Genomic DNA, 10,218 nt, shown 5'->3' with positions numbered 1-10,218 from the left:
AGAGAGACAGAGAGAGACAGAGAGAGACAGAGAGAGACAGAGAGAGAGAGAGAGACAGAGAGAGGGAGATTTGGTGATTGTGTATGTTCAACAGCCCTGAAGATTCTAGCCTTGCTGAACCTTGATGTTGCCTCATGCATTTTTCATTTCAGCAGCAATGCCAATGAAATTACTGAAGCTTCCACCTTAGCATGTGTTGATGCAATTACAGCTGCCTTCTGCTGCATTGCTCCTTTGCTTTATAGCAGCATTAGATGGGATAGTCAAGAATAAAATGTAGCACCATTATTTTCATTTCATTTTGTTTATTTATGTGTTTTCCTGGGTGTTTATTTGTCAGGATTGAAGCATGGATCCTTGTATAACAGGCATGCATCATTGAGCTCTATCCCCAACCTCACATGTCTTCATTCCAAAACCTCTGACCTGGTTAAATGATTTGATCCAGAATGCTCTTAGGTGTTGAGAAAAAAGGTGACTAAAATCTATACAATCTCTTTTCAAATTTATGTTTTACAATAACTCATTATCATTGTGAATCATATTAAAGAGGACTTACACATGTAACAATTTATATTGCCAATAACATGTGTCTGGAAAACGATTGCATACTTCTCTTATGATTTTATATTCATGAGTATATTTGGTCTAATTAGGTTATGCATCTTTCAGAGTAAAGTGTATAGGGACATATTATACCAAATATTTCATTACTTATACATTTTAAGATCTTTCAAACACTGGACCATCAAACAGACAGCATACACCAGCTGATATGAGGCTCCCACCACACATACAGTAGAGGTCTTCCAGGTCTGTGTTCATTCAGAGATGATGTACCTAACCCTGGAGACTGGAGACCCCAGAGAGTTTAGAAGTCAGGAAGGGTGGGGAGGTGAGGACATCCACGTGGAGACAGAGGAGTGGGGAAGAGGTATGGGATGTGGTACAGTCGGAGGGTGGATAGGGGAAGTGGAGAATAAATTAGGAGTGTAAAAAAATGATTATTTAAAAAAAACCTGAATCATATAACCCCTCAACTCAGGAATCTGAAGCAGTAGGACTGGGGCAAGTTAAACTTCAACCTAGGTTAGCTAATAAGTTCTAGGTTTCTAGGCTAAAAACACTAACACTCTAGTAAGGAGGTTTATAAAGGAAAATTTAGCGAGCAATTCTGAAATGTTTACTTAAAAAAATTTCATGATGTTGAGTAGCCTCAGTCAGAATTATAATGTATTTGGATGCTAAAATAAAATCTACATATCATCCGACACACATGCAAAAAAGATGTAAATTTATTTTACTGAGTGTACAGCTGGGCTGTTGTCAGATATATTGATTTTCTCTTCACCAGTTACTAAAATAACAAAACACCTTCATTGTGATGCAATTAAAGCAGCATTACATAATATAAAAAGGAGAGGAGTCTATGACTGTATAATGATCAGGTTATACACACTGCAAACCCATCGGTCTTTGGAAATACTGACAGGCATGTCAGTAGGTTCACAAGACTAGTGTTACTAATGATGCATGCCGGTCTGACACAGTGTCTTCAGTTCTACCTACTTTGGCTGTTGCTGCCCTAGAAGATGAATTTGGATCCTCACATTCTATTTTCTAAATGGCTGCTGTGGGCCTTGGAAAGCACAGATACAAGAGCAGTGATTCTCAACCTTCCTTAGGCTGTTGCCACTTAATAAAGTCCCTCATGTTGTGGTGATCCTCTAACCATAAAATTATTTTCATTGCTACTTCATAACTGTCATATTCTAATGTTATGAATTATAATGTAAATACCTGCTCTGCAAGATGTTCCTTATATATATATATATATATATACCCCCGTGAAGGAGGGTTTGCCCCTGAAAGGGTTCGTGACCCACAGGCTGAGAACCATTGCATTAGAGTTATTTGCTTTATGGACGTTTGGAGACTGAAATATTCTTGACCAATGCAGAAATACACCACTTTTTATCAGTGTATATCACTCAGCAGCTTTCTAAGCAAGTTCAAGAAAATAATAAATTTCAACAGACTATCTATAAACAATGCACAGCCAATGCTGTCATTCTGGAGGTGGGAGTGAATGTGCATGTGTGGTGAAAATCTACCCGTGTTACAATTTTAGCATTTGTGCACGAGGGACTCTAACATCATAGGCAGCAGGTTTCCAGTACCAAGGTTGGCTCCTTTGTAAAATTTAGGTATCAAGATGTTTTGGAGATAAAAAGATGTGTTGAGAGGAAAGTAATGCATACAAAGCAATTTTGAAGCATGTTCAGCATTAAATGAACTCCGTAGAGGATTTGGTATCATGTGTCTTGCTGTCATGAACTGGCACCCATTACACACACACACACACACACACACACACACACACACACACACACACACACACCATTTTACTTATCTGGTCCAAAATTCCCTTTGAATTTATGAGAATTGACAGTCATGTTTTTTTTAATTGGATATTTTATTTATATACATTTAAAATGTTATCCCCTTTATCAGTTTTCCCTCTCAAACAACCATCCCATCCTCTACCCCTGCTTCTATGAGGGTGCTCCTCTACCCACCCACCCACTCCCACCTCACTGCCCTGGCATTCCCCTACACTGTGGCATTGGGTCTTCAGAGGACCAAGGCCCTCTTCTCCCATTGATGCCCAACAAGGCCATCTTCTGCTACATATGCAGCTGGAGCTATGGGTCTCTCCATGTGTACTCTTTGGTTGGTGCTTTAGTCCCTGGGAGCTCTAGGTGGTGGGGTAGATTCTGGTTCATTGATACTGTCCTTCCTCTGGGGCTGTAAACTCCTTCAGCTCCTTTGCTTTTAATTTATGAAAAAATACATCTGTTGGCTTATAACAAAAGATTGGTGATTCTCATTAGAAAGGAATCTAACTGCAATGGTTGCTTAAAGGTTCCATTGTGAACCAGCACTATTTTAGTTTTGGGGGTCAAAATAAAGTAGAAAAATTCATAAAGGAAACACTAGTGAACAGGGTGACACATGAGAGTCATCACCATGAATATCATGGAATCAGAGTGTCTTAGGAGAAAGAATCATAATAATAGTGTTTGAATTTACAGGGAGAACTGAGAGGTGACACTGTTGCTATACACGAGGAATGAGGATTGCATTATTCAGGTACTCATTCCATTTAGATGGTCACTAAATTGTATGAAATCCCTTTTTATATCCTGCAAAGATCAAACACATTAAGAATGTCAAAATATCACTAGGTAACCATTTTCAAGCATCCAAATAACTCCTAAGAATAAAGAAAAGTTGTGCTGAGTTTAGGACTTGAAGAACAAAATTAATAATTATGTTTGGGGATGAAAAAGCTTTGGGATTCATGCCTACATAAAAATGTGCAGAAAAAAAGATTTCCCCCTTAAAAGAGACTGGGATGATAAGTTGAAGTGATCCAAATGGCAATGCCAGCCACATCCTCACAGCTTCATAAGGGTGAGGCTAACCGCAGTGTACGCTCAACACCACCATGGGCCTTAACCATTATGTCATGGATGTCATTACTTCAGAATTATAGAAGTGAAATGACTCTAAGTCTCTGAAATGTTTACTCTGAAAACTTAATTGTAGTGTGACAGCTACACAATGACCCAGGAAAGGCCATGTGATTTTTATGGTAATCCCTGGTAATTGTCATAGCCTGAGCACTTTACCTAATTATGTGATATGATTTTTTAAAAACTTCATGGCTCACAAATCATTTTCTCACTTAGAAATAATCAGTATTGTAGCAAAGTAAATGAAGTGCAATCTTTTTGCTCTGCTTTTAACAGTACATTACAGGAAAGCATGTTTCCAAGAATGAATAAGGGGAAACAAAACCCAGAACTTTCAGGACCATTAAGAGTCTCAGCCGCGTACAGTACACAGAAATATATCCAGGCAAGAAATGCCTCCAGACTTGATTACAAGCAATTAAGTATACAACTACTCAGAATTTGTTCACATAATACACATGCATCAATAAACACACAAACAAAAACAAAAGCATTAACAACAAAAATATAACCTTGAACAATATAGACAGAAATCTCTGAGCAGCATCATATACCCAGTAGGTAACTGGTTCTCAACCATCCTAATGCTGTAACCCTTTAATAGAACTCCTCATGTTGTAGTGATCCCCCAACCACAAATTATCTTGTTGCTAATTTATAACTGTCATTTTGCTACTGTTATGAATAATAATGTAAATATCTGATATGTAGGATATCTGATATGTGACCCCCCCCCGAGAATTGTGACCTATGTGTTGAGAACCACTACCATAGGTGATCATACTAAAAGCAAATACTAATATGTCCAAAGAAAGCCAAAGGCAATTGTGTGTTTTCTCTTTATTCAGTGCAGTGGGGACTATGATTCAAATCTAAGTACTTTCTTAGGTCGATTAAACCACTTCTTCTAACACATTCATTTCTTCCCAGCATGTTAGTAAATTAATGAGGAAGAATTTAAAAAATAGCCTGCAAGATGGGAGAGTTTTATGGATTTGTATATATTTGTGTTTTTCTGAAAATATTTTAATACTTAGTATAATAATGATTTAAAAATAGATTAACCCCTTTATAAAATGGTTACAAGTACTGGGAGGTTAAAAAACATTTCCCTCAATTTTTGTTATTATTATTATTATATGGAATTATTATAATAGTAACATAATCATAGCCTTTAAAATTTGAAAATACTAGTCTATAGTGAAAAGCCAGAAGCCATTCACACTCTGGTTTAATTAACAGAGACCATGTCAATGGAAATAAATTTTAGCACAGAGCCATGCAGGGATGTTGTCAAAAGCAGCATCTGCCATGTGACACACAGCAGGAATCACACCTGCAATGGAGAACAGACATAGACTCTGTGATAGACTCTATATAAGTAAAAGTTCACAACTGATTATCATAACAAGAAGCTGCTTTTAAAAAAATAAGAAAACCTTTCCATCTGTGCAAATTCCTCCTTTAGAATGAGGAAAAATATATTATGTTTCATGTATGTGGTATGGTATATTATGTTTCCTAATGCTATGATTTATATTAAGCAGGGTGAGTACTTCAACTTTTCAATTTTGCCAAAAGTGTTGGCTGGTTACAAAAACTATTCTCCACTGGTGACATTTTAATTATGTTTCCTGGAAAATATTATACTATATCTTAATTTCATTACATTGTTTATAAGTTTCTATGGGTTCAAAGTATAGGTTCCAGTAAATGTGGTAAAATTATTAATTTTGCAAATATCATGTGGTACAGTATATTGCATATTAAAGAAAATTGAAATAACCTGGATTTAAAATGCACTTAGTGTTGACTCTTTACTGTTTATTTTGGTTCATACATAAGTTATTATATGTTTTACAAAAGATATAGAAATTATAAGTCAATGATCATGAAACGTTCATTTGAAATTTGACTTGATATTTTAGTTATTTTCTTATAAATATTTTGATGTTGAGACAAATGTAGTCACTGATTAAACAGAAAATGATGTCCAAGGAAACTTGGTCTATGTTTTTAAAAAGAGGTGGATTTGGATCTGTAAGGATTTTTCCCTACATAAAAAAGCCAATGTCCTTATTCAAGTTATTTCAAAAATTTAGTTCATTCAGTTTTATTTCAAGAAAATTGTCTGTTTTGTGAAACTATTTGTGATACTTTGAGACACAATGTGGTCTCCAGTCATCAGCATGGGTCAAAATCTGAATCTATATGGTACGTTTTAGATCTTAGTATCTGGCTGAAAAAAAGAAAGATGAACTAAAGAAAGAAAAAAAAAAAAAAACAATCACCTAGCATTAGGTCGGAGTATAAAAGGCACTAATACATTATATCTAAAAGGGTTATTTTGCTGCAGTAATTTTTATTTCAAGAAAATGCATGTAGGAAAAGGCTAAGAACACATAATTTTAGTATTCAACAATTCAATCATTTATTTTCCTGCATCGTATCACTTAAATACACTCATCATACAGTTAATAAATACTAGATTATGGCCTTTATTCATTACTGTCTTATATCTTTCCCAAATATTGGATCATTAAGCTTACATTCCCCTCATGTACAACACAGAAAGATAAAATAGCACACCGAGCAAAATTTTAACAGGACATTCTCTGTCTCTCATTTATTGTGTTCATTCATTTAAATAATAAATGCTCTATTTTTTGTATAGTCTTCCCCAAAATACATTGTCATATCTCAATAGAAAGCTGTTTCAAAAAGTATTCATAAGACTAAATTATAAGACTACCTTCTTTAGCAGCAAAGGTTAAATTTTTAAAATGAAAAGGAACATATTTGAAAAGGACACCCAGTGTCTCAACGTACACAGTATACTAATTCCCACCCAGAGTTGCTCTCCACTATTACCTCATAAAAGATTCCTGCCCTGCTCCCTGCAGGCACTTTACCTCACACTAATTCTTGAGAGATAAATAATTTTTATCTCCAAGGCAAAAAAATCACATCGGTCCAAATCAGTGCATCTAGGACCTGACTGGTCTATCTGTTGGTTAATTTTCTTAAGTTGGCAAACTTTACTTAAAAGAAAGACCTGGGTTTGAAGGTAGAGAGAAGAGATTCTCATATGGGATATCAAAAATTCCTGACACCCTTCAGCTTAGAAGAGAAAAAGGGAAAGGCCATTGCTGAACATACCCTGTGACTAGAGATACCTCAAACGTCCTTCCTATAATTCTGTGTTCTTTCAGGGAATTTGAGCTCGCTCCGGTAAACTGAAGGCAAAATTTCCAACCTTCCAACGTACTTATCTACAATGAGTCCTGTGAGAAGGCATGACAACATCAAAGCCTTTCATCGCTGATTCTAGGAGTACCATAATGGAGGTGTATAATAAGAAATTGTTGTAAGAATATACTTACCGAATAGGTTGTGATATTTACTCTACGAATGTGATATCCAATCAGTATCACCTTATTCAAACTCTTGGGGACTGGCTTTCCATTTCAGTGAATGTTAACAGGGAGTTAAAAGTAATTTTCACTTCGTTTTAATCCTCGGGAACATTAGGCTTTCTCATTATATACTATTATTTATTGACATATTTCCAAAGCTCAAAATATTTTATTATACATATAGTTGAACACACGATTCAAATTGTGTAGTATAGAAAATAAACTTTTTGGTAGTGTCCTCAGCATTTCATGATGCAAAACTATTGACAAACATCTTTAGAAAAATAATAAAATAGTCCTTCGGTATTAAAATTCTTATTAAAAAGCATTAGATCAAAGGGAGAAATATAACATCATCAATGCATAGATGAGATAGGCATGAATGGAATGAGTTGCCCTGGCTTTATCAACAAATCAAAATATCTGACATCCCAGCTCTTATAATAAACCAAAATATTGGAATCTGAAGGTCACAGTTTGTTTTAGGTCAATCACAAAAAAATAAAATGCATTCATACTTTCTCAATTTTCTGCAGTTTCTGATGATGGAATATAGAAAACAATGTACGTCCAGGACAGAGGAGCCACTCTGCATACTTACCACGTGATTTTTATGCCACTTGTTGAATGCAGATTAATATATTTGGGCTTTTTATTGCTTGAGTAGAAAGTGCTCATTACTTATTATTTTACGTTTATCATATAGAAAATTAAAAACAAACAGAACGTTTTCTTAAATGGCAGATATCACACTGTGGTAGTGGTGGATTTCCTCAGGATGGTCTTCTGTGGTTTTGGTGCAGCGGGAGGAGGCACGGTTGCAGGTGTGGGAGGGGGGAAACTGTTACTGTGGCTTATTCCCAGCCCCCCATTTTCTAATGGGAAAGTGGGGAGATGAGGTGGAGGATGGAGCAGAGGTCCTTGGTGAGGGATCTTTCCAGGTGGATGGACTGGTTCACTGTGTAAATGGACCTCCCTATTCTTTATGTTATACCGGGTCTCACAGTCAGGACAATAGCCATGGTATTGTACTTTTTCATTGAACCGAACTCGTTCCCGAGGCCCTGCCTGAGGACTCCTGTCCTTTTCAGGTCTGTGCATCAGAGACTGCAGCGGAGCCCTGTCCAAGTTACTGTTGGGTATGCAGCAGATGTCTCCGTTTGGAATTTTGTTGGGTCTACCCGGTAAGCCTCCATTCCGCAGAAGGGTGCCATTGGTCTTTACAGGGTTGGCAGTCGGCACCACTCTCTGAGGCTCTTCACTCCTCACGGGTGTCAACCTTGGAGGAGGCGGTGGAGGGTTTGGCTTTCTCAGGACAGTCAGGATAGCAGACGGATGTGCTGGAGGCTTAATGAGGGGAGCATTGGCCTGTTCTTTGATCTTCTCTATGCTGGAGGCTGTTGTCCCACTGGAGCTGCTGTTCAGAGTGTCTGTTTTGGAGCTGTCGGTCATCTCATCCTCCAGCTGTAGGTCAGAGGTCAGGGTGTCAATCTGGTCAACCACCTGGTGGAAAGGACAAGGTAATTGTGTTGAAGAGCAACCAGAATTAAATTACAAGTAAAAGTAAATCTTTTCTGATCAGCTTTGAGCTTTTACAGAAGTCCTGACTGATCCTGAACTGGTAACTCCATTGCTCCCTCAAGATTTTAGTCAATTAATCCCGGCAGTGATAGCGCACGCCTTTAACCCCAGCACGTGGGAGGCAAAGGCAGGCAGATTTCTGAGTTCGAGGCCAGCCTGGTCTACAAAGTGAGTTCCAGGACAGCCATGACTGCACGGAGAAACCCTGTCTCGAAAAACAAAACAAAACAAAACAAAAAAACAAAACAAAACAACAAAAAAAGATTTTACTCAATTAATGTGGACATGGTGAACATTGCATGTTTGGTATCATAATCCCAAAAGCCTAGAACCTAATAGGCTATTCATTCTATTTGGCTTTGTGATTACTACCAGAGTTAGGATTCATATGCAATATGTGTGTGGTATATATATATATATATATATATATATATATATATATCCAATGTTTAAAAATAAAAGAGCAAAACCAGATATGCTTAGCATTGAGAAAGTTAGAAAGCATCATTCCCATGCTGTAAAATAATATGAACAACTTGGATAATGGCTATACTTTTAATGGCCTCTGTGGTGGTTTGAATGAAAGTAGCTCCCATAGGCCCATTGTGAATGGCACCATTAGGATATGTGGCCTCGTTGAAGTAGGTATGGCGTTGTTGAAGGAAGTGTGTAGCTAATTGTGGGCTTTGAGGTCTCAGCTGCACAAGCCAGGTCTAGTGTCTCTCTCACTCTCTCTTCCTGATGCCTATGAATCTGGATGAACTCTTGGCTAGCTCTCCCACACAATGTCTGCCTGTGTGCCTCCTGGCTTCCTGCCATGATATTAATGGACTAAAGCTTTGTACTATAAGCCAGCCCAATTAAATGTTTCCTTGTTAGAGTTGCAGAGGTCATGATGTCTTTTCACATTAATAGAAACCCTAAGTAAGACATCCTCCCCCCAGCAAGAAATCATAAGTTCATTTAAAATATTTTGTGCTTTTTGTGATGTTTTTGTTACCCTATCCTGTAGTTCTTGAGTATGATCTTTATATACATTAAAGATTTGTTTCAATTCAAAAGGTTCTACCATGAACTGTACTTGTAAGTCTAAAAAAATGTCCTCAAGACTCCAAAATTTTTCTCTTTTGTTTTCCTTGTAACTATGTGTTTTAGACCTTCTTTTAAATTCTCATAATTGCAAACTTACTTCCTACCACAGAACACTTTTACACAGTAATAGTTCTTCAGAAAATGTTCCCCCATAAATCAATATCCTCAAATCTAAAAAAGCAAAAACAAAAACAAAAAACAAAAAACAAAACAACAACAAAAAAACCCTTAGTTCAGGAGTCAATCTTTATTTGTGAATTTATGAGTTTCTACTCCTCCTGCAACATTATCTCAATTTAATTTATTAAATCATCAACCAAATGCTATTTTTAATTCAAAATATTCACATAATTTTGAATTACATTTTGAATAGCAATATAAATATTGAAATACTATCTTTTTCATGTAGATCCTGCCTACTCTCAGTGGCCAAGGGATATTTGACTGTTTTCCCCTGTAGAGTAATAGCTATACCTGATATAGCTGTCTCTTGTGAGGCTATGCCAGTGCCTGGCAAACACAGAAGTGGATGCTCACAGTCAGCTATTGGATGGAACACAGGGCCCCCAATGGAGGAGCTAGAGAAAGTA

General features: G+C 36.8%; 1 protein-coding gene across 1 annotated transcript in view; it reads right to left on the bottom strand.

The window, feature by feature from the left end:
- Nucleotides 1-5,945: 5,945 nt before the first annotated feature.
- Nucleotides 5,946-10,218, bottom strand: part of Prr16 (proline rich 16) — a 190,287-nt gene continuing 186,014 nt past the window's right edge. Inside the window, exon 2 of the mRNA XM_021150622.2 lies at nt 5,946-8,458. Coding sequence (XP_021006281.1) covers nt 7,703-8,458 — 756 coding nt within the window. The 3' untranslated portion in view covers nt 5,946-7,702. The remainder of the gene's footprint in view (nt 8,459-10,218) is intronic.

Source organism: Mus caroli, chromosome 18 (assembly GCF_900094665.2).
Source record: "Mus caroli chromosome 18, CAROLI_EIJ_v1.1, whole genome shotgun sequence".
In the NCBI taxonomy this organism is placed as follows: domain Eukaryota; kingdom Metazoa; phylum Chordata; class Mammalia; order Rodentia; family Muridae; genus Mus; species Mus caroli.
The sequence above is the reverse complement of the archived record's forward strand: the minus strand, read 5'-3'. Positions and strand labels throughout refer to the sequence as shown.